The sequence below is a fragment of the Corella eumyota genome, chromosome 4 (genome assembly GCF_963082875.1).
Source record: "Corella eumyota chromosome 4, kaCorEumy4.1, whole genome shotgun sequence".
Classification (NCBI taxonomy): domain Eukaryota; kingdom Metazoa; phylum Chordata; class Ascidiacea; order Phlebobranchia; family Corellidae; genus Corella; species Corella eumyota.
The window spans coordinates 5,689,811-5,711,289 of NC_137493.1; the positions used below are offsets into that span (position 1 = coordinate 5,689,811).

Below are 21,479 nucleotides of genomic sequence, written 5' to 3' on the forward strand. Positions count from 1 at the left end.
TGTTTCCGACAAGTTATGACGATTTTCTGATTAGGAGGTGGTGTTTTTACTTAGCGAACAGAAACGTTTTTTCGGAATGACGTGTTTGTTTGTTATTATTTTCTTTAGAATCAAGCAATAATAAAAGTAGTTTAGACAATTTATTAGTTGTTCTACTTTTAGAGCTTTGTAGGGTAATAATCTGGCAATGTTAGCTTAAAATTTTGGTAAACTCTTTGCCTGTAATCAGTCTAATTGCTGGTTGTTTGTCAAAAAATACAACGAACAAGCGAAGTGCACTTTCGAATAGGTTTAATATATTTTCTGTGCTAGATTCAGTTTACAACTTTAAATATGATTGACGAACAGTAAGTTAGTTGTTTCAACAATTTAATATTACTAGTATGCTAACATCTAAATAACTTTTAACCGCCTAGGCTGCTAGGTTTTTAAATTGAATACATAACTTACTTTGCATTTGATGCTAGTCTATAAATAACAATAGTTTATCAAATTTTTGGCTTATCAAACGTCGATTGCCTGGATGTGGTTTAAATTTGGATTGATTAAATAATTAAAGTATGGTCTTCTGGTTTGGAATGTTTAATTCATGGATTGTTTATTTATAAATAAACCTGTAAATTCAGTTAATTTACAGTTTTTTAACAGTCTAACACCTATGATTTTGGTTTATTAATTGAGGGCTTAAAATTTATAATTATCAGATTATTGCATTTTCTATTTTTACTATTCAATTATTTTAAATTTTATTTTATTGTATTCGCTATTATAATTCATTTTTGTTTGTTTACTAAATTGGTGTAAATTTGCTTTCGAAATAGGCTATTTTTTATCAATCACAATATAACACAATTAACATTCCATAGTTCATTGATTTATTTGCAGCATTTAATTATTTAAATAAAAAATCAATAAACGGTAAATGTCTAATTGGCTGTGGTAACTGGAAAATATTATTACAAGTTAGTTGTATGAACAGACACAATCAAAGATACAAATTTAATTAGTCTTTTAATAATTTGTTTTGTATATCAACAAATAATTTTGCCTGTGTGTATTAAAATTTGTATTGATGTGGTTTGGTGCTATGCTAGAGAGAATTTAATTTTGCATTACAATGTAATTACAACCTTTAAGGCAGATTAAAGGCTTAACCTTTATTGCAATACGGCGTTGCAAAACCTGTTACAAAATGCGCCTATGGGTTGTACTATTTCGGCGAAGTAGCTTATGTTGTGTACTGTGAAATTGATTGCAAGTGTTGTTTATTTTAAACTTTAAAAATTAAACGCGTCTGCAATTTAACATTTGCAGAGCGATTTTTTGTTTGTGGAGCCATATGTTAATAATTAAAATTTCTGGTATGTTTATTTAATGGGCTTACTTGCAAATACCATATTGTGTTTACTAACTTTCCTAATACCAAAACTACCTATATTATAAATCGTGATTTTAATAATAACCACACCGTACTTGTGTTGGGTTTAAATTTTTTTTTTTTGAGCACAATATATTTAAAATTTTTGACGTTTGATATTAAAATTGTTGTGCACAATGCCTCTCATAAATTCGCGGTCAAATTTTGTAAGACGAACAGCTGTGTGATATATGATGAGCTTACACAATATTCGTCTTGGGAATAAAAAATACGCTTCTCATATGGTTATCATTACTAGAAAATCGCGCGTAAACTTAATATGAATAAACACTATAATCTGGTGCGGTAAAATGTTACGAATTGATACAACTAATATATCAACCACATTTCATCTGTTAACATATTTACATTGCTTCAATACCGGATACAGTTGTAGCCTATAGAAAGTTCACACTTTTAGCTATGACCATATTTGTACAGTTTTACGTCTACACCTTATTATCCCAGTGGAAAATTTATCGCATTTTTTGTTTTAAGGCATGGGATAATATATATTATAAATATTGTGTATGTTGTTTTATTATGCATAAAAAACTGTTTTATTGTGGGCTGACGTTTAATTTAAACGTGTTAAACAAAACACAATCTCAACATAATATTATTTATAAATGTTGTTGTAGGCGTTTTTATAGACCACTTAAAAAATTGCAAAATGGCCAAGTATCAAATGCTATATTATAAGAAATTAACCCGTTTTTAGTCTGTTAAATACCTGAGTTTAGACATTTTTTTACATTTAAAAGTCTAGTCATAAATTTTTAGTGAAACACAATCAGACGCGCCACATTTTACTAATGGTTATGGTCCTTTGTTAATAACGTTTATATTGTTTTAAATTTGGCTTGTTCGTGATGTATATGCAAGCTAGGTTCTCCATTTAAGGCGAAATATGCTGTGAATCATGCAGTTTTAAATATAGCGTTTAAACAATAAGGATTTACGACATTAGATTAGATTCAACGTTAAGTAATTAACCAACTAACTTTGACAAGAAATAGAGCTGTTAATATGCAGTGTCGGTTTAAATGGTGTAAACACGGAAATAGCCTCAAATAGTAAACTCTCATATTTTGCCAATAGAATTAGCGCCTATTAGTGTTTCTCCCCGAAAAATTTTAAGATTTAAAAAAGTTTAAACTGTTTAAAATTACAGCAAGAGCATAACGCATAAAGCCGCAGTGTTTACCCTTTATTAGATTGGAGTGTAAGCTAGCAGTTGCAGGTAATTGAGTTTAGATATTATCCTGCGTACGAGGTTGTTTTCCGCGAAACCAAATTAGAGTAAACACAGTAGATTGAAAGGGAAATGTAGATGTCAAAATAAATGTTACAAATAGTCGAGTTGTCAAATTTTTACTAACGAATCTAATTACATGTACGTCAATAATTGTGAAATAATTACATTATGGGGTGGGTTTGCATGATTTTTTAAACATATATTTTCGACAATTATTTTTGTCTTAGTTATTATAAAATTACCGAACGAAACCTAAAAATTAAAAATAGACTCTTCCTTTTACTGTAATTTCTATATTATTAACTGGACTATAAACCTTATGTTCAACACGTAATACAATATAGTTATAAAGCATACACGTGGAAAAGGATAAATTTAGTTAATTTTTATGTTTTCAGTCGTAAAAATTGATTTAGTTGATCTGTAGTAAATTTTTAGTGCAATAAAAATTCGATTTAGCATTTATACAGTGTTTGGTTTAGGTAAATAAAAAGCACATGAGTTACTTAAATACTACCATATTATTTTAAATACTACTAAATTATAGTATACAAATGTTAGCAATATGTTCGTAAACTGTGTTTCTACTTTAGTTAAGATTATATGGATATTTTTTTTTTTTTTATTATTGCAACATATAAAAGAAATTTATTTTTCTACTATTAACTACTATATGCAAATAAGCCGGCAGTTTTGTGCATATGCCATTTAGCAATGACAAATATTTTTACTACTGACTTCATTATTTTGTCTGACTTGCAATTTATTTTATTGCATATCCGGTAAAAATATTTCCGAATAAATTGAGTGATTGTTCGTTATTCTGCCATTTCCGCTTTCAATTAGTAGAATTAATTGCTGACCTATAATGTTTTTGATAAATTGTTTACGTGCATTTTGACATACTTTCTGTATTTGCGTTCGAAATGCGCTTTAAACAATACGTAATGCAGCTAATAGATCTAAATGTGGGAACTAATTGACTAGATTTTTGCCGAGGCATATTTTGACCTGCATGATTGATAAAATAGCAAATTAAAATATTTTTTGCGATAATTTTAGATTTAATAAGCAGTTGATGAGTTTTGACTTTTATATTTAATCGATTAATTCAGATCTCGACTTTGAAATTACTTTTTTCATCTCGCTATTTTCGACAAGTTCTTTTCCAGACTTTGAGTCTGCAGGGCGCCGACCTTACAACTTCTATCGACTTTTGATTATGACGTCACAAGTCGCAGTGGCAGGTCACTATTGTTTTAAAATTCCGCGCGGACGGGATATATACCGGACGACAGTGTTTTTGTTCGGCAAATGTTTGTAAGTGATAAATCGTAACTGCGCAACGAGCTCGTATTGTTTGCCGCTCACAATAGTTTTGACGTACTTTAAATCGCTAATTAATTGTTTTGATCGGGCCTGCTAGTGTTGCAAAGCGCCTATGCGTTTAATAAGTACTTACAGTCGGGCCTACACGTAAGTAGCTAAAACCAGTTCGTATTTATTTTTCACAGCAGCTTATCTTAATTTCTTAATGAAGTTAAAATATTTTTTAGATTAATTTGGAGTTAGACCATTTGTTTTTTAATGCGTTTTCTTTTGTTTTTACACTTTTTGTTTTAAAGACCTAAGTTAGTTGTTTTGCAGCCTCGGTTTTGCTTATTCACCCAAATAATTGATTGTGATATAAATAGAAAACCTGAAGAAAATCTGTACTTTGTATCAGCTTTCATTATCATAGTTCCTGGGGCACTGAGCCATAATTAGCACTTATTTTTTAAAGCAAAATTATTACAAAATTGTTAGAAAGTTTTTTGTATACATTTATTTTTCACAACTTTTCCCAATCTGGTATATTTAAAAAAGATGGTCACAGAAGTTCTAGTCGCCGCCGTCAAAAGTTAATTCGAAATTTGACCTGAACATTTTTGTTTGTTCGCCGCTGAGTCTGCCTTGTTTTGTTGATTCAAATCAGCGATTACATTGATCGAAACTTGATTGTTAAAAGTCCATTACACACTCAGGCATAGCTGAAACTTATCAGTTTTTAAGAGTACGACTCAGGTTACAGAATGAGTAAATTTAACATTCCTTATTACGTGAGTTGCTTTACGTATATTTAGGCGTGTACAGCCTCCTTAATATTTTGCGGTACATATTTGTTTTTGACATTTTGTAAGGGTGCTTAAAGGTAGATTTATGTAGACAATATAGGGTGTACCTATAAAATATAGCCTTGGATGCGTCATTATCAGCAATGCTGTTGTTTTCTTGTTAACCACTACTGCTAAAACCCAATGTAGTGAGTAGTGTACAGATAGTTGCTATGTATGAGTTACGTATTGCACAGGAAGTTGTGACTTGTGATGCGTTGTATATGTTAGAATAAAGTGGTGCAATGACGCTCTGTTAAATCGCGAATTAAAACGTCACATTATACCGAAAAACAAGCAATACAATTCGATAACCTAAACACCTAGTTTACCTAAATGTAGGGCTGTTAAATTTAAAAACGGTAACTTAGTTCTAGTTTGTGTTGCTTTTAGTAGCGTTAAGATGTTGGTTAATCCATGATAGGCCTAGTTTATTGATTAAAACAAAGTGTATGTCTCTTCCCTTTCCATTTAAATTGCACTTTTCTATTGATCGGTACTTCACATTTCTAGTCAGTTCCTAAACAGAAAAAGGGAAACAAGACAGACAGATACAGTAACTATTGTAGTGCATTGTACAGCCATTAAAGGGTTCAATTGAGTTTTATTAAGTAAGCAAGCTGCTTTGCTTCAGTTTATGGATTATTTTTTATTCGGTTACAGAGTTTTATGTTTGTAATAAAATACTATTGTAGATGTATAAATTAAGTTTTGTTTTGTAAGTTTTTTTTAATCCAAAGAAATTAAAGAACTGTTATCATGGCAGTATTAGGGTAAGATATATATTTATTGCAAATTCATATTTACATATAAATAACAAAGTTATTGCGCATTGAATTTTACAAAATGTAAATTAGTTTAAACTTTTAAACATACTTAAACTATTAAAAGCTGTTGCTTTGGTGTAATGTGTAGTAATATGAGTACGGTAATCTAATTCTTAATTTACAAGAATTCTTTTGGTATTTAAAATATTTTAGATTATAAATAAATGCATAGGGGCTTTTTAATCATAAAATTTAAAGTTAAAATAATAATATTATTGCTTTTTTAACAAAATTTTATTTTATTTGTAGGTTAAAAACTTGTTAACCCATTTTTTCTAATTTTTTGTTTTTATTAGACTGGAATGGGTTGAGATAGTTGAGCCTCGAACTCGAGAGCGCATGTACGCAAACCTAACAACTGGGGAATGTGTTTGGCAACCACCACCTAATGTTAATGTTAAACAATCCAGTGATGACCAATGGTAAGTTGGTAGCCTATTTATATTTTATTTATAGATTTTTTTTATGAAGTGTTTACTTGCAATAATTAATAGGATACATGGCCAATTTTATGCTTACCTATTATGTGACAGAATTATTATTTTAATCAAGTAACCTGTTTATGACTTATGATAACCTGGTGTAGTGGTGGTGTAATAAAAACTTAGAACATTTAATTACATGTTATTGTTAGGCTTTATAATTAATTGGTCATGCTCAGCTATTAATTGCATTTGGGATAGGCTCTAATGGACACAAGTAATAATATAATTTCACAGACTATAAAAAAGTCAAAGGTCCAACTTTAAATTACTTAGTGGTAAATTCCTATTGTTTTTGTATGGGAGCTGTTCTGTATAAAATTTTAAATATTTAATTTTTTAATTCTGCAGGTGGGAATTATTTGATCAAAAAACATCCAGATTTTATTACTACAATGCCACACTACAGAAAACAGTCTGGCATAGACCTAAAGGTGCTGACATTGTACCACTTGCTAAACTTCAAACCATTAAACAACAAACAGAGAAAGATGTGAAGTCTGATTACCCTGTACCAAAAGCAAGAAACAGGTATCTTAATTACAAAACAATTTTAAATAGTTGTGTGACATTTTTATTAAAAAATTATAATATTGATAGAATAATTTTTTATTTGTATTTTAATTGTATGAAATATGCAAAACTGAGATTTTGTTTATGTAATGGTGTTTGATGTTATGTTAATTATAACTTTGGCATTTAAAAAGTAACGTTTTAGCATGTTTTCCACTTGACGCTAGTCATGACTTTTTAAAATTTATTAAAAAAATTTAACTAGTTTTTAAATTGTGGCCAAGATTTTTTAATTTTAGCCAGTGCTTTCCTTATTTTTAATTTCAATAAATTTTATTAAAAAAGAAAATAATTTGCCAAAAGTGATGGGCCTACCAAAATCTCCCAAAACTAAAAACATTTTCAAAAGTTTTAAAAACAAAAGTAGAAGAGAATAAGGAAATTACCAACTTAAGAATAAATTGAATATTTTTCACAATAAAATCCGTTTTTAATATATTAAAAATCATTCAATTAATGAAACAGGATGGAGATTTAACTGAACTGAATTTCCTGTTTATAAATACCCTGCCAGATATTCTATTAATATAAAACTCATTAAAGAAAATTATAACCTGATTTAAAATTGATACATAAATAAAATTTGAGGTTTTTAGAATTACTAAATTTATATAATTTATATCAAGTCTAACAACATGGCCCCATTTGCTTATAATGTAAAACCTATCAAAAAATATTAAACCATAAATTAAAATAATAAATAAAATTGTAAAATTATTTTTGGTATTTATAGTTGACAAATGAATTTAATTTTAAAATTTTGTTCAATGTTCTTCTATCCAAATGCAATGCATGTCAAACTTAATTACTGGAAAAAAATTGGCACTCCTTTAAATTAAATATTTACTTTTTCTAACTTGTTTAAACAAAATAAATTGATTATTTTAGGAGGTCGGCTGGTGTTAGAAATAGTGGAGGAAAACTCACATCCAGGTAGGTTTATTATTTAATTTATTTGACTTTTAAATAGTTTTTATTGTTGTTTATGGGCTTTGCGAACTCTATGATTTGTGACACTAAACTGTTATATTACCCTGTACTACCCGTAACTTTAAACTTAAGTTCTACTAAAAACAGCCTTTTTTCCATTTTTGATTAAATATATTTTTTTAAACTAAATTTTAATAAACAAAGTTTTTCATAGAGTTTTAATAATTTTGAATTTTTTTTTTCTTTATTTACAAATTATAATTTTTTGCATTTTTTAAAGCTATTTACTTAATAGAAATGATTCAAGTGGAAGTAGTGATAACAGTGATCCCAAGGATTTAAACAAGAGGAGACATCGCTCTTCGGGAGGAAAACTAAGAAAATCAACTGAATCTGTAAATCTAAATTAAAAATTGTTAATAATATTATAATTGTTTTACTCAGTCGGCCCATTTTCTTCTGTTTTTATTATTAAAAACAAGTTGATAGCTTCCACCATGGTCAGGATTTTAATTGTGGTAATATGATAATTTCCCTGCTTTAGTTTAATTTATTTTTTGGGCCTAAAAATTGGACATGTATAGATAAATAATGAGTATTGAGGTGCCTACTTTTTTATTTTTTTTTAATTAAATAAATATTTTTAGATTGGTGTTAGTGACCGCCAAGGAACAAGTTTTTCCCACTTTAACCCAACCTACGAGAATGTCGTACTTCGAAATCAGTTACCCGCAACTAACCAAACACATGTTGAGGATAACCAAGTGATCTCCGATGGTCATGCCTCGATCGATTCTTCCGAAACAAAGCCGAAACAGCCAAAATATGGCGAAGAAAACAACATAAACAATACTGACCTAAACTCAACAATGCCAGAGTTGGGAGGAAGTTTAACTAATCCTCGAAATAGTTTCCATTCCCGATCTAAATCCTTCGATCCAGTGTTACAAGCGGATGTGAAGACCGAAGTCGTGGAGGTTGTAGAGGAGCAAAAGCCTGGAGACAGGAACTCAGCAACGGTGGCGAAGAGTCAAAGCTTCCCTCAACACAGTGCACCCAAAAAATGTAAATATTTTTTTATATATTTAAAAATTCGCAAATTTTGATCAGTAAAATAAAACACTTTATACTAAATCAAACAGTTGTTTAAAAGTTTTCATTATTTTTTAAGTATTTCGAAATGGATCGAAAAGACCGACCGATGCACCAGAACTAGCATCATTTGCAAAAGGAAATTTAAATGTTCACACAAAAGGATTATTGAGAAAGAAAATCACCATTCACACCATGCTCTCATGGACCAGAGAACCAATCAGAAAACCAATGATACAAACCAAAGAAAAACAGGTAGGTTTTATTAAAAAAAAACTAATGTATTGTCATTTTTTTGATGTTTATCTCTTAATTAATTCACTGGACAAAAATTGTCAATTTATTTTCCTGTCAAAGGTTAAAAATGTTTAAAAAAATTTTACAAAATAGTGTTTTTGATGTATAACAGACAAAGAAAGAAGCGTGTGATGTGTTCAAGTTAATCCAGGGTTATATGGGAGATAGAAAGATAAAGAAAATTGATAAGACACTGATTGCACTCGATGTTATTACCAAAGGATGGCAGACTCCAAGTAAGTTTAATCTGATAAATGGAGTTTTTTTAATTAAATTTGTAATAATTTTTTTTAATTGCCTATTTTAGTACAAAAAGATAAAATACCAAAAAAAGGTTGTTATTTTCAAAAAAGATAAAATACCAAAAAAAGGTTGTTATTGGCAACATAAATAAAATTTTTAATAAAAAACCTCAAATTTTTAGGTTTACGAGACGAGATCTACATCCAACTTTGTCGACAAACCACCGGAAATCCAAAATCCGACTCGCTCGAGCGTGGCCTTGAATTAATTGCAATGTGCCTTGCCTTTTTTCCACCTTCCAACAAGTTCCACTCCTACTTGGAAGGTTATGTCTGCACTCATCTTGATTCACCTGACGTTAAAGGTAATTAAATATTTGTGTAATTTTTTTTACAAAACTACAAGGCTTGATGTATAGACAAGGATAGTTAAATTGTCCTAATTTGGTCTTAAAATTTGTAGTAGAGTTCCAGTTAATATCTTGGGGTTTATATTATTGTTTGTTGTGCTTGTCACTTTATCGTGTTTTCAGTGGTTTTAAACTTTAAGCCTCGGGTCTTGTTAAAAGACATCATGACTCACAATTTCAACAATTATTAAAATGTTTTTTTTTTGTGATTTACTTTTAGTCAAAACAATTTTTTTATAGTCGATACTCTGCAAACCACTTTAACAATTGTTTAAATTTTAGGTGTAGAAGTTTCACATTATGCCAACACCAGCTTCAAAAGATTGTCAAAGATTATTTTAACTGGTGCAAAAAGAGTAAGTCATGTTTCATTGAATTAGTTTTTTTCTTGTTTTAATTCAACTCTTCCTTTATATTTAGCATAATATTTTATATAATATCTTATTAAAGTAGTATTGGTATTAACAAGTTTTCGTTTACAGGGTTTAAAGAAACCAACAGCAGACGAAGTAGCTCAATCCCAAAGATCAATATCTTCCCCCTCTATGTTTGGAAATGCTTTACAAGAAGTTATGGAATTGCAAGTTGAAAAGTAAAATTAACTGGATATTAAAAAATTAATAATTCCAGTTTAATGTAATTTAAATAATCTTATAAGGTTATTTTGCCTTTGAATGCTGTTCGTAAATTTTTTGCAGGGAAACATGTCATTTTCCGATTTATTTAAATTTATCAATTTATTTTATGTTTTTATCAGATTTCCTGAGCGACACTTACCTTGGATTTTAACAACTTTATCAGATCAGGTTTTGCGGTTGGGAGGAAATCAAACAGAGGGCATATTCAGGTTAGTTTTAACCAAAATATTATTAGTAAGTAAGCTATTGGTTTGTTATCTTAATAATTGTTGGCAATATTTTTTATTAGTTTTCCATTTTATAAATATTGTTATTTATATACCACTTATTGTATGTAGAGTACCAGGTGATATTGATGAAGTTAATATGTTAAAAGTAAAGATAGATAAATGGACAATTCCTGACAATCTTAGAGATCCTCACGTACCGGGTAAATTAATTTTTTTGCAACTTTTTTTTAATTTTCGCAATAAATCAACAAAAATTTTAAAAAATCATTAAAACAAAATTTCCTTTTTTTACCTCTAATTTGTTGTACGTTAATTTTTTAACATGGTAATTTTTAAGATATACAAAGTCTAGGTTAATGTGCAAATAAACCTACTACAAAGTTTTGTATCAAGAAATTTAGCTAAAAAGTTTTTCGTTTTTTAATATTTTTTCAACTTTTTCAAGGTTCCTTATTAAAATTGTGGTATAGAGAACTTGAAGATCCTTTGATCCCCAACGAGTTTTATGATAAGTGTGTTAACACTTACAGTGATCCGGATGCTGCCATCCAGGTTGTTCATGAGCTTCCCGATATCAATCGACTCTGCCTCTCCTACCTCATTAAATTTCTTCAGGTAGAAAAAAAGTTTTGCTTAAAATATGTCATAACTTTGAACAGTTTTCGATTGACATTCAGACAATAAAAAAAGCTTTAAAATGAAAATTATGTTTTTAAAATATTCTAATTTTTTTTTTTTTATGTTGACAGGAATTAAAAAGTTGGATTTAAAAATATTATATTTAAAATTAAAAATTTTTTTGATGCTTGCAATTATTTTTATTAGATTTTTTTTGTTTACTAGATATTTTCCCAAGATGAAAATGCGAAGGTAACTAAGATGGATGCCAGTAATCTAGCCATGGTGATGGCTCCAAACTGTCTTCGCTGCATGTCCGACGATCCTCGTATCATTTTTGAGAACACGAGAAAGGAAATGTCTTACATACGAACACTAGTGTTACATTACGACACTTCTTTCATGGACGGGGTTCTTTAAAACTCAGTTGTCTTGCAAAGGGTTCTAGAGTTGAGCAGTCAAACTCTGGATTACTTAAGTTGAGTGGACAAACTTTTTATTTACTTGAGTTGAGTCGCAAACTCATTTTAATTCTTTTAAAAAGTATAGCACTTAATAAAGAGGTAGATGCACTTTGGGTTTATTACATTGAGGGTAAAGCACTATGGTTTGTATTACCCAAGGTGTTTTTTTCTAAAGTATAAGAGTGTTAAAAGAATGTTGTTTTATAACACTTCATTGATTAGTTGATTTTACTTTTACCAAGTGTTTGATTTGTTTATTTTAATTATCCAACACCACTGCAATGCAATGAAACTTAATTATTTTATTATTTTAATTAAGCAATCATGCATGCCGATCAAAATAGCTGAATAACCATGACCCTATGTTAAGAGCCATAACATGCGATTAGAATTTTTACATTTTAACTATTTGTACTAGTTTAGTTGTTATATTGTAATCTGAGTTGACTTTTAAACAGTTCTGTATTATTATACAGTATTAGGCTGGCTTGGTGTATTTAATATCTAATATTGTTAGGTTTTTTTAAAAACCTTATCTAGATGTACTTGGACCTTACTTTTGTACAATATATTTTACTTTTCTTTGTAATGCCCAACACAGTTTATAATTCTTTTTTGATTTGAACCTATGTTAATGTACTAAGGGCTTTGTTCGAATATATTGTGTTATATTTTGTTCACTGTGTTCCACTTTGTTGTTTTTTCTTTGCTAAATTTGCTTAAATAAACCTACTCAGACATCAGACAAAAAGTTTTTTATACAAAAAAAATATAATTAGTAACCTGACTACCAAATTCCTTTAGCAAAATTAAGTTATTCAACCAAGAAAAACTAGTTTATGTGTAAATATTTTATTGGGGAAATTGTTTACAAAATGTCAATTACGAAAGCAGTGGAACAACAACGATGACATACCTAATCTCAGCAAGTGAATAATTATTTACATAAAAATGGGTGAGTGTTAAGCAACAATGGCTCCCTGTAAGGCATGAGTGCTTAAATTTCATCGGATAAACGATAATTAAAAATTCGATTTTATTTAAAACATACACACAAAAAATACACAGGTACTCTAGGCTAAATCAAGTTGGCTAGTCTTGATAGGAGAAAGTGGGGTTGATTCACGGCCTTGTGTGCGCTTGAATGTATCCTGAGGTTGTTGAGCAACATAGCGCTCTGCTGGCACCACTAACTTTCGTCTGACGTCAACACATCTGTTGTCCAACTTCAAGGAATTTCTCTTGCAAGCAAGATCCTTTTCAATGCGGTACAAGTTTTTGTACAAACCATCTCTTGCATGACTAAAAAGCGAAACAAGTTTTACAGTAATCAGCAATAGCAATAATATATTGGAAATGTGACAACTAATTTGTGTAAAAACATGTTAATCAACTTATATTTGTGTAACAACATGTTGATCAACTTCTATTTGTGTAACAACATGTTGATCAACTTCTATTTGTGTAACAACATGTTGATCAACATTTACGTTTAATAACAGTTGACGAACTTAAACAATTTTTACAAATTGGTAATATGCATCATATAAAAATCAGAAGTATTTTGTTATATTCAACTTACTGGGCTTGGGCAAGGCTTTCCTTAAGTTGTGCAATGCTTCCCTCTATTTGATGAACTTCCTCAGTTAAGCCATATTGAGGCTAAATACAACAAAAAGTTTGGGCTATTAATGTTATTTCTTTGTTCAAATATAGTTATAAATTTTATTTTAATTTTTATTTTAATAATGATAGTAATATGTCCAAAGTTTGTATGTCATTTAAATGGTTCACAGTGGCTGGGCTTATATTTCAAAACAGCTATGTTTCTTTGTATTATTTGAATCTTGTGTATCAATTTACACCCAAAAGATTTAGTTGAGTTAAAACACAAAGGACTAAGCGTTTAACATCATAGCATAAATAGTTAACAACACTTTAAATGACCTCACAGGTTTTTAACTCAAGTTAAAACCAATTTAAAGAGCACTTGATGTTAGCTTTGTTTATTTAAAATCTTGAAACTTTAAAACATTGAAAAAATGTTTATATTAATCTTATTATATTAAAATAAAGGCATTTAACAAATCGCAATACAATTTTATTACTCAAAAATTTACCTTATCTCTGCACAACTCCACATTTGGTCTGTAAGTTCGAGTTTCAAGTCGAGTGTGAGCAACTTTGAGTGGTGCAGCTTTGTCTTTGATTGCTTGTTCCAAATTTCTAATATCAGCCTCCACTTCAGCTATTTCCTCCTTGGTCTAAAAATTGAGATACTGGTCAGAAAAAACTTGTTGAAAATATGTGGGATAAAAATGAAACCAAGAATGTGTCGATTCTTAATAATGTTATTTACTAAAGAAGCAGTGTTAGTCACCAAAGTTTTAAACTAATCATGAATTAACAACAAAATTTGGAAAATTTATAGAAAGAAAATTTACATTCTTTTGTTGCCATTGCAGTTCACCCTCTGCTCTTTCCATTTCATGCAATCTCTTTCTGTAGAAAAACTCTGTTGCAACCCTTTGTGCTTCTAGTTCGTTTTTGGTTTGTGCCAATGTGGCATCGATTGCTTCACGAAGTGTAACACTCGCTCTCATTTCGGCCTCAGCACGATTTTTGTTGTATTCTGAGAATTGGTGCCATGACTCTGGTGTAGTACTCCTGTATAGATTTGTAGTGAATACTATTACTTGAATTCATTTAACCAATTTACTTTTACATGTGATTTTGTAGGCAAGTTGTTAGTTTTTACATTTTTAGTGGTATTTGTAATGAAATTTAATGCCCACAAGGTTATTAAGCACTTGACTGTTAAAGTTGTCACTTACTCTTTAAGTACTCTTGTTGGGTTGGGCTTGTAAGAAATTCCTCCAGAACTGTTGTTTAACATGTAACAAGATTGATCGATTCCCTGTGCTTCAAATTTGTCCTTTTGATCATTTGCTAATTGTTGACGAGCTTCTCTCAGTAAGCTGGTATTTGAAAAATAATAATTTATTAGGTTTTTGCTAACTTTGAGTATATAACTAGACCTTTAATATTGTTTTAAAATTAGAATAAATTCTTACCACAGTTGTTCAAAGGCTTCAGCAACTCTCTTTTGTAAATGTTCTTTAATTTTGTTGACTACTTCTACCTCCTAAATACCAATTAAGAAATTTTTAATAATTAACAATCAAAAAAAATCTGAACATTTATTTTTTAAATGTACCTTGTGCAACTCAGCTTCTACTCCATCTCTAACAACATCAATGGATTGTCTTCCTTCACGAAGAGTCAAACACTCGATCACAACATCCAAGGGAAGAGCTTTCTCCTCCAATGCCTGCTCAGTCTCTAACTTGGCACGGTTCAGTGCCTTAAACCCAAAAAAGTAATTAAAGCCTAGTTTTAAAATAAATAATCTATTCCTTTAGGTTGCAGACATAACACATTTTTTTATAACTAAATGTCATTTTTAAACATTATATTTAAAACTTGTTAGATAAATAAAAGAGCAAGTGTTTGATTTACATTTATCTCAGCATCTGTTTCATCCAAACATCTTTCAAGAGTTTCTTTCCATTTTGTGATGTCGTCAATTCGATCATCTAGTCGTGTGTTGTTGTCATGTTGGTCCCATTTTGTCTGGTTGGCAGTGACTACACAAGTGTAAGGATAAGTTAAAGTTTGTTTATGGTTTATTATACCAGCATATTGTGGAAAAAAATTAATTTCTCAACCAAACTAACAAGGTAAATAGCTAATAGTAAAAATGCTGTAAGATACTCCTAGCCTAACGCATGGTTTCTTTTAAAATGGTTTACTAATTATATTAACAGTTTAATAGTTTAAAATATTCATTATCATTTACCATTGACCAGACCACGGGCTTCCTGTCGAATTTGATGCGAAGCAACCCTTTGGCGCTCAGCATTTGTTGAAATATAATCATTGGATGCAAACCAATCAGCTGGTGCAAATCTCTGCGTGGGTTTTAAGCTAAGAGTTGCCATATTTTGTAAAAAATGCAATATTTTACACTTGTTTTACCATTCACTTTATACAAAGTAATTTTATTTTTTGATCAGCTGAGTTGCCTAGGAATGTTTGGGTTGCTATAACAACAAAACCTCAACACCACCAATGGCGATAGAGAGTAGTTTTGGAAAATTGTCTTTAAATTTATTAATAAACAAAAATATATAAACTAATATTTTGTCACATTTACTTATTAAAAAAATTTAAATTAGTTTTAAAAATGTTTTAAATCATTAGGTTGCCATTTATTAATTTTATTTTGTTGGCGTGTCAAGGGAAATCCGGCACTTATTCTCCAAGAATTTCACAATTCCGTTACAACCATACCGCAGATTGTTTATGATCATTTCATTTTAACTTTAAGCTCGACCGCTTTGGAACCATTGGCAAAAGGTAATGTGTATATTTTTATTGTAATTATAAACTAATTTTAACATACGTTTATTAAATTTAATTAAAAAGTAAGTATGATATCCATTAAATCTCTTTTAAAACGACACATCAAAGTTTAATTGCTTAATTTATTATTTTTAAGTACTACGTTCTGTCTGTCACTGTCTGTACGTTACGACTTGCATATCTTAGGACACATACGTACGTACAACAGAATCGTCGAAATCATTAAAAATGTTGTGCAAGTTGAGTTTCCCGATGTATTGTTGTACATGTTTGGATGGCAAACGTTTTGTGGTTGCTGGAGGGGGTGGAGCAGCAAAGACAGGAGTTCACAACAGCGTAGTAAGTTTTTAATGCTTTTATTTTCGTTTTTAAAGAAATATAAAATGATATAAGTTTGATAAAATAGATCTTGCCTAATGACACTGCAAGAACCTAAACATCACCCTTCTATTAAATGATACTACAACATCAAAAGGTTAAATAAAACTTGGCACAAATGTGAGAAGAAAGTTACTTGGTCAAATCCCCTTTGTCTAATCTTCTGGCCACCCATTTGTTACTGCATAAAAATGAAAAAAAAATTATAAAACATATTTGACATATATATTTGTATATAAGACATGTTGTAGTAATTAGGCAATGAATTTTGTATTAATAAACTTTTTTCTTTTAGCAAGTACTTCAACTGTCAAAACAAAAAAGAAAATGTTTGGCAGATCCTTTAGATCAATTAGACACTGGAATTAATGCTGTCATGAATATGTCTGTTGCTCAGTTAAAAGGTATTATAACTAATTGTGTTTTTTTTCTATATTTTTTCAATACAAGAGCTACTTAGCATTTTAACAAAAAATAGTACTGGTATTGTAACATTTTGGTAATATATTTTTTTAACAGGAAATAAAAAATCGGATGAAGCATTTTTGCTAGCAATCGGTATTGAAAATAAATGTCAAATCTATTCGGTAGAATTGTCAAATCAAAGTAGAGATACAAAGCAACCGCCACAAGAAGGTACATAAATATAACGGCGATATTAAGAAACTTTTATCACATGACACATGAGCCTCGACTATATTTTAAGTTTAGTTTGGGCAAAAAAATTTACAATTTTTTTTTTTTTTGTATATATCTTTATCCTCGATGTGGGAAAGTCGAATGCGCGACTTAAACATAGAGTAACATAAGTTACTCTGACCCAGTCTCGAGTTGTGTCAAGTTTGGGATATGTGTCAAGCCTGTGTCAAGTTTGGGATATTATAGAGACTATAATTGCCTGGTAATTATGCTGCTGATTAAGTGCTGGCTCAGCAGGAGTTCATACCGTTTATAGCGCCTTACTCAAGGGCGCTACAGCATGAGATCATTGGGGATTGAACCCACGACCTCATGTGTGGTGTAGCAAGAGTTCTTACCACTACACCACGCTGCCGGTTTACAATGTAATGATTTTTGTAGAAAGTTCAATCCAAAGAATAATTAACTGTAACTTTTTTAGGTTAAAAATATTTTTATTACACAACATACTGACATATAATTTTTATTTTGTGTGGAACATGAATTTTAATTTTAATTTTTAGGATTAACAAGAAGGAAAAAGTCATCCAGTGAAAAAAAGGTTGAAACCAACAAAGATGAATCACCTTGTTATAAATTCGACTTAAAACATGAACTTGACTCTACAAACAGTAAAGAATTTCAGGTAAAAATATTGTTATTCAATTTACAAACAATAAGCTAGCATTTTTTTTAACATTGGGCTGCATGCTTAATATATAAAACCATGTTATAAATGTTTTTTTTAATATTTATTGCATAATATTTAGAAATCAAAAATAAAAAGAAGTAATGTTTTATTATTTAGACTTCTGTTCAACTTAGCAAGGATGGCTGTATATTATTAACAGGGTCATCAGATGGTCGTTTAAAGGCTTGGAAGGTATAAATTTTTACCTTAAAAAATGTGATTTTAATTATTTATTTAAAAAAGTATATTTATTTAATACTTTATTTAGCCTATTAAGTTTTTTAAATTTTAAATATAAAAAACTTGTCAAATTTGTTACAAAACTATGGAATTTATAAATATTGTTATTTTTTTAGTTACCTAGCGAGGAAAAGTTATTTGAATCCAGAGGACATAAAGAAGAAGTTACAGATGTTGACATTAGTCACAATTCTCAACATGTAAGCTATGTTTAATCTCAAACACAAACTCTGGTCTTTTTTCATTATAATCAAAAAAGTTTTTTATTTCTATACTAAATTAATCTTTTTTTAGATTATTTCAGTTGGCCGAGATGGAAAAGCATTTTTATGGGATTTAAAGGGAAACAAAACTAATGAATTACATACAATGTGGAACATGGAAGCTCGATCAAGATTATATCGCTTCAGAAATTCATGGTTAATTTTAATTTTTTAATATTTTTATTTCTTTTTTTATTGTAATAAGTTTGTCAGTATGAGCCTGGTAGCATTATATTTATTTGTATATATATATATATATATATATATATATATATATATATATATATATATATATATTCGTAATCTTTATTTTTAAGTTTCGGAACTGTTCCTGGAAGCCCAGAAAGAATTGTTTTATTTACATCCCACTGTCCAATTAAGCCATCCAAAGATAGTGTTTGTTGTATTTCTAAATGGGCTCGACCCCGAGATAAAGAGGGAAAAGAAGTTGGAGACTTAAAATTTGTATTTAGTCGTCGTACTGCCAAACCAGCAATATCAGCTATGGCCCTAAGGTAAATAACACAAAATTAAATTTAAATATTGTATAAGTAATATAGAATGGGAATGAGTTTACATAGTTTAGTAAGAAGTTGAGAATATAATTATAATTTTTTCAATTTGTTTGATTCTAGTCCGAACGGAGTTTTTCTTGGAGTTGGGTTTATGGATGGATCAGTTTCTATTTTAATATCCTTTAGTTTGCAGGTAGATTGTCTTAATCTTTATTAATTTATTTACAAAGATTCTCTTGATTTAATTAATGAATCTTGTGTAACTTTTAATTTAAAAGCCATTAATTTAATCTATTTTTATTTTAATTGGACATTTATGTTTTTGTTTTTACATTTATGTTTTTGTTTTTACATTTATGTTTTTTTTAACTAAAAAAACTTCTTTTTTTACTGTAAGACCCAATAATAAAACTTATTATATTTAATCATACTGCTTGTAGTGTACCCAAACTGTAAAAGACGTGCACAGCATTTTTGTTACTTCCGTGGCTTTCTTAAACGACACTCCTGAAAATTTACAACTAACTGGAAATTGTGACTCAGCTCTAGTGTCGGTTTCTGCTGATGGAACTTGCAACTTAACTAAACTTTCTGCTAGAAGTAAGTTATACTATTTTACATGTTGATATTTTATTAGCTACGCTATTGCCCACCTATTGACTGCTTGTTATTCTATTTTGTCAACTACTAAGATATTGCTTTACATGGTTTGGTTGCAACTAATAATGTCTGTGGTGATATACCAATAAGCTATAAGAAGCATATTTTTAAAAAACCTATGTATTAAACATACATGTTAATATTGTTTAAAATGTTTTATTATGTTTAGGAACCCTTTGATAAGGTGGCTTTTATTTCAAATATTATTGAGTTATGCATAGTTATGTCAGCATAGTGTATTGGTAGGAATAGATACCGGCGGCGTGGTGTAGTGGTAAGAACACTTGCTACACCACCCATGAGGTCTTGGGTTCAATCCCCACTGATCTTATGCTGTAGCGCCCTTGAGTAAGGCGCTATAAACGGTATGAACTCCTGCTGAGCCAGCGCTTAATCAGCAGCATAATTACCGGGCAATTATAGTCTCTATAATATCCCAAACTGCCACAGGCAACTCGAGACTGGGTCGGAGTAACTTATGTTACTCTATGTTTAAGTCGCGCATTCGACTTTCCCACATCGAGGATAAAAATATATACAAAAAAAAAAAACACTTGCTACACCACTTGAGGTCGTGGGTTCAATCCCATTGCTCTATGCTGTAGCGCCCTCAAGTAAGGCACTATAAACGCTATAAACTTCTGCTGAGCCAGCACTTAATCAGCAGCATAATTTTCGGGCAAATATAATCTTTAATATCCAAAACTACCACAGGCAACTCGATATGGAGTTGGGGTAACTGTTGTTACTCTATGTTTAAGTCACGCATTCGACCTCCCCACACTAAGGATAAGGGTTTATACAAAAAAATGTACACAGCTTTCTTTTTAATATTTGGGTACATTTTAAATGCTAGTTATTTAAGTTCAGTTTAATTTACAGAAATATTATTTTGCAGGTATGGTGTCAGTTTGGTTCGTCATGTTTTTAAGCATTATAGCAATCATTGGAAGTACCTTGTATCTTAAATCAGAGAATTTTATATGAATATCAAGTGGGGAATTTACCTTTCTCTTTTGTTTTACCAATTTACCTGTTGCAATATGTGGTTTTTATAGTGCAAATTTTCGCTTAGTTTGTATTTTATTTATTTAAACAATTTATTTAATAGGAAAATTTTAAAAAGAACCAAAATTAAAGTTTTAAATATAATTTTTATTTAAGAATGTATTTTTATTTTAGCCAGATTACTCAACACATAATCTAGTTTAAATATACAAAACTATACGGCCATATGATTTTATATTTATCAGCACATGGTGTATTGATATTTTAGAAGTAATTAATGTACATTAAACAATCATAGGTGCGTTATAAAAGGGTGCCACAGTAAAGTCATCATAATTGAATATTTTATTTAAATGGTGTAGCATATTTTAATAAAATCTTGTGTTTTAAACATGCAACATACATTTTGGTGTATGATGAACAGTTAAATTAAACTTTTTTTTGATGAAGTAATATTTTTAAGTATTTGAATTGTTTTTACTCGTAAAAAACGTCCAGCTGTTGTTTGTTTAAGTTAAAAATAAAACTGGTTAATTATAAATTAAGAGTTTATCCAGCAAAATGGAATGTTTATTATATTATCTACGATTTAAAATAGCTATATATATTATAACAATTGCCCACAATTTTTTGGATTTTAAATGTAGGATGGTTACTTTAAAAATGTGTAGCTAAAAAAAAAATTTAAACAGTTAAAAGCAATTCCAATTCCAAGATTATGATTTTTCTCTGATTTAAAAAAAATATATATATATGTAGTTAGAATTTAGCCTAACAATAATTAGTTTTCTCGTTTTGTATCCGCGACTTGTCATAATACCAATTGTCGGTCGTGTTATGTGTAACATAGCGGCATTTTTTAATATTCTGTCTACTAACTTTCCAATTATATTTCTGTCTTAATTCGTGTGTTACCCGAGCGAAAATCCAGTCCAAAATAAAACATGTCTTTTAGTAATGCAAATGTATTGGCGTCGAATTTAAATCAGG

General features: G+C 29.7%; 3 protein-coding genes across 5 annotated transcripts; 2 read left to right on the top strand and 1 right to left on the bottom strand.

The window, feature by feature from the left end:
* The first annotated feature begins 167 nt into the window (after positions 1-167).
* On the top strand, positions 168-12,370 carry LOC145749409 (rho GTPase-activating protein 39-like). 3 transcript variants are annotated; one of them, XM_082565167.1, is made up of 15 exons: positions 168-347; positions 5,952-6,077; positions 6,489-6,668; positions 7,599-7,643; positions 7,921-8,035; positions 8,288-8,705; positions 8,812-8,987; positions 9,142-9,265; positions 9,454-9,636; positions 9,964-10,037; positions 10,164-10,273; positions 10,439-10,528; positions 10,658-10,749; positions 10,995-11,164; positions 11,393-12,370. In XM_082565167.1, the coding sequence occupies exons 1-15, from the start codon at positions 334-336 to the stop codon at positions 11,585-11,587; spliced, it is 2,112 nt and encodes a 703-aa protein (XP_082421293.1). In that variant the 5' UTR covers positions 168-333; the 3' UTR covers positions 11,588-12,370. The 3 variants fall into 3 exon arrangements, with proteins under 3 accessions (XP_082421293.1, XP_082421292.1, XP_082421294.1); XM_082565166.1 differs by lacking the exon at positions 168-347 and adding an exon at positions 5,490-5,601; XM_082565168.1 differs by lacking the exon at positions 168-347 and adding an exon at positions 5,490-5,601 and having other exon boundaries at positions 7,936-8,035.
* Positions 12,371-12,481: 111 nt separating this feature from the next.
* Positions 12,482-15,710, bottom strand: LOC145750114 (tektin-2-like). Its single transcript, XM_082566060.1, has 9 exons — positions 15,491-15,710; positions 15,151-15,278; positions 14,849-14,995; positions 14,706-14,776; positions 14,466-14,609; positions 14,076-14,298; positions 13,752-13,895; positions 13,214-13,293; positions 12,482-12,933 (listed from the first exon to the last, which is right to left on the bottom strand). Exons 1-9 carry the CDS (start codon positions 15,630-15,632, stop codon positions 12,705-12,707), a joined length of 1,308 nt encoding a protein of 435 aa, XP_082422186.1. The 5' UTR covers positions 15,633-15,710; the 3' UTR covers positions 12,482-12,704.
* Positions 15,711-16,014: 304 nt separating this feature from the next.
* On the top strand, positions 16,015-21,002 carry LOC145750394 (guanine nucleotide-exchange factor SEC12-like). Its single transcript, XM_082566422.1, has 12 exons — positions 16,015-16,050; positions 16,193-16,395; positions 16,730-16,838; positions 16,954-17,070; positions 17,637-17,758; positions 17,921-17,995; positions 18,160-18,243; positions 18,338-18,462; positions 18,624-18,821; positions 18,942-19,014; positions 19,262-19,421; positions 20,380-21,002. The coding sequence occupies exons 2-12, from the start codon at positions 16,285-16,287 to the stop codon at positions 20,466-20,468; spliced, it is 1,263 nt and encodes a 420-aa protein (XP_082422548.1). The 5' UTR covers positions 16,015-16,050; positions 16,193-16,284; the 3' UTR covers positions 20,469-21,002.
* Positions 21,003-21,479: the final 477 nt, after the last annotated feature.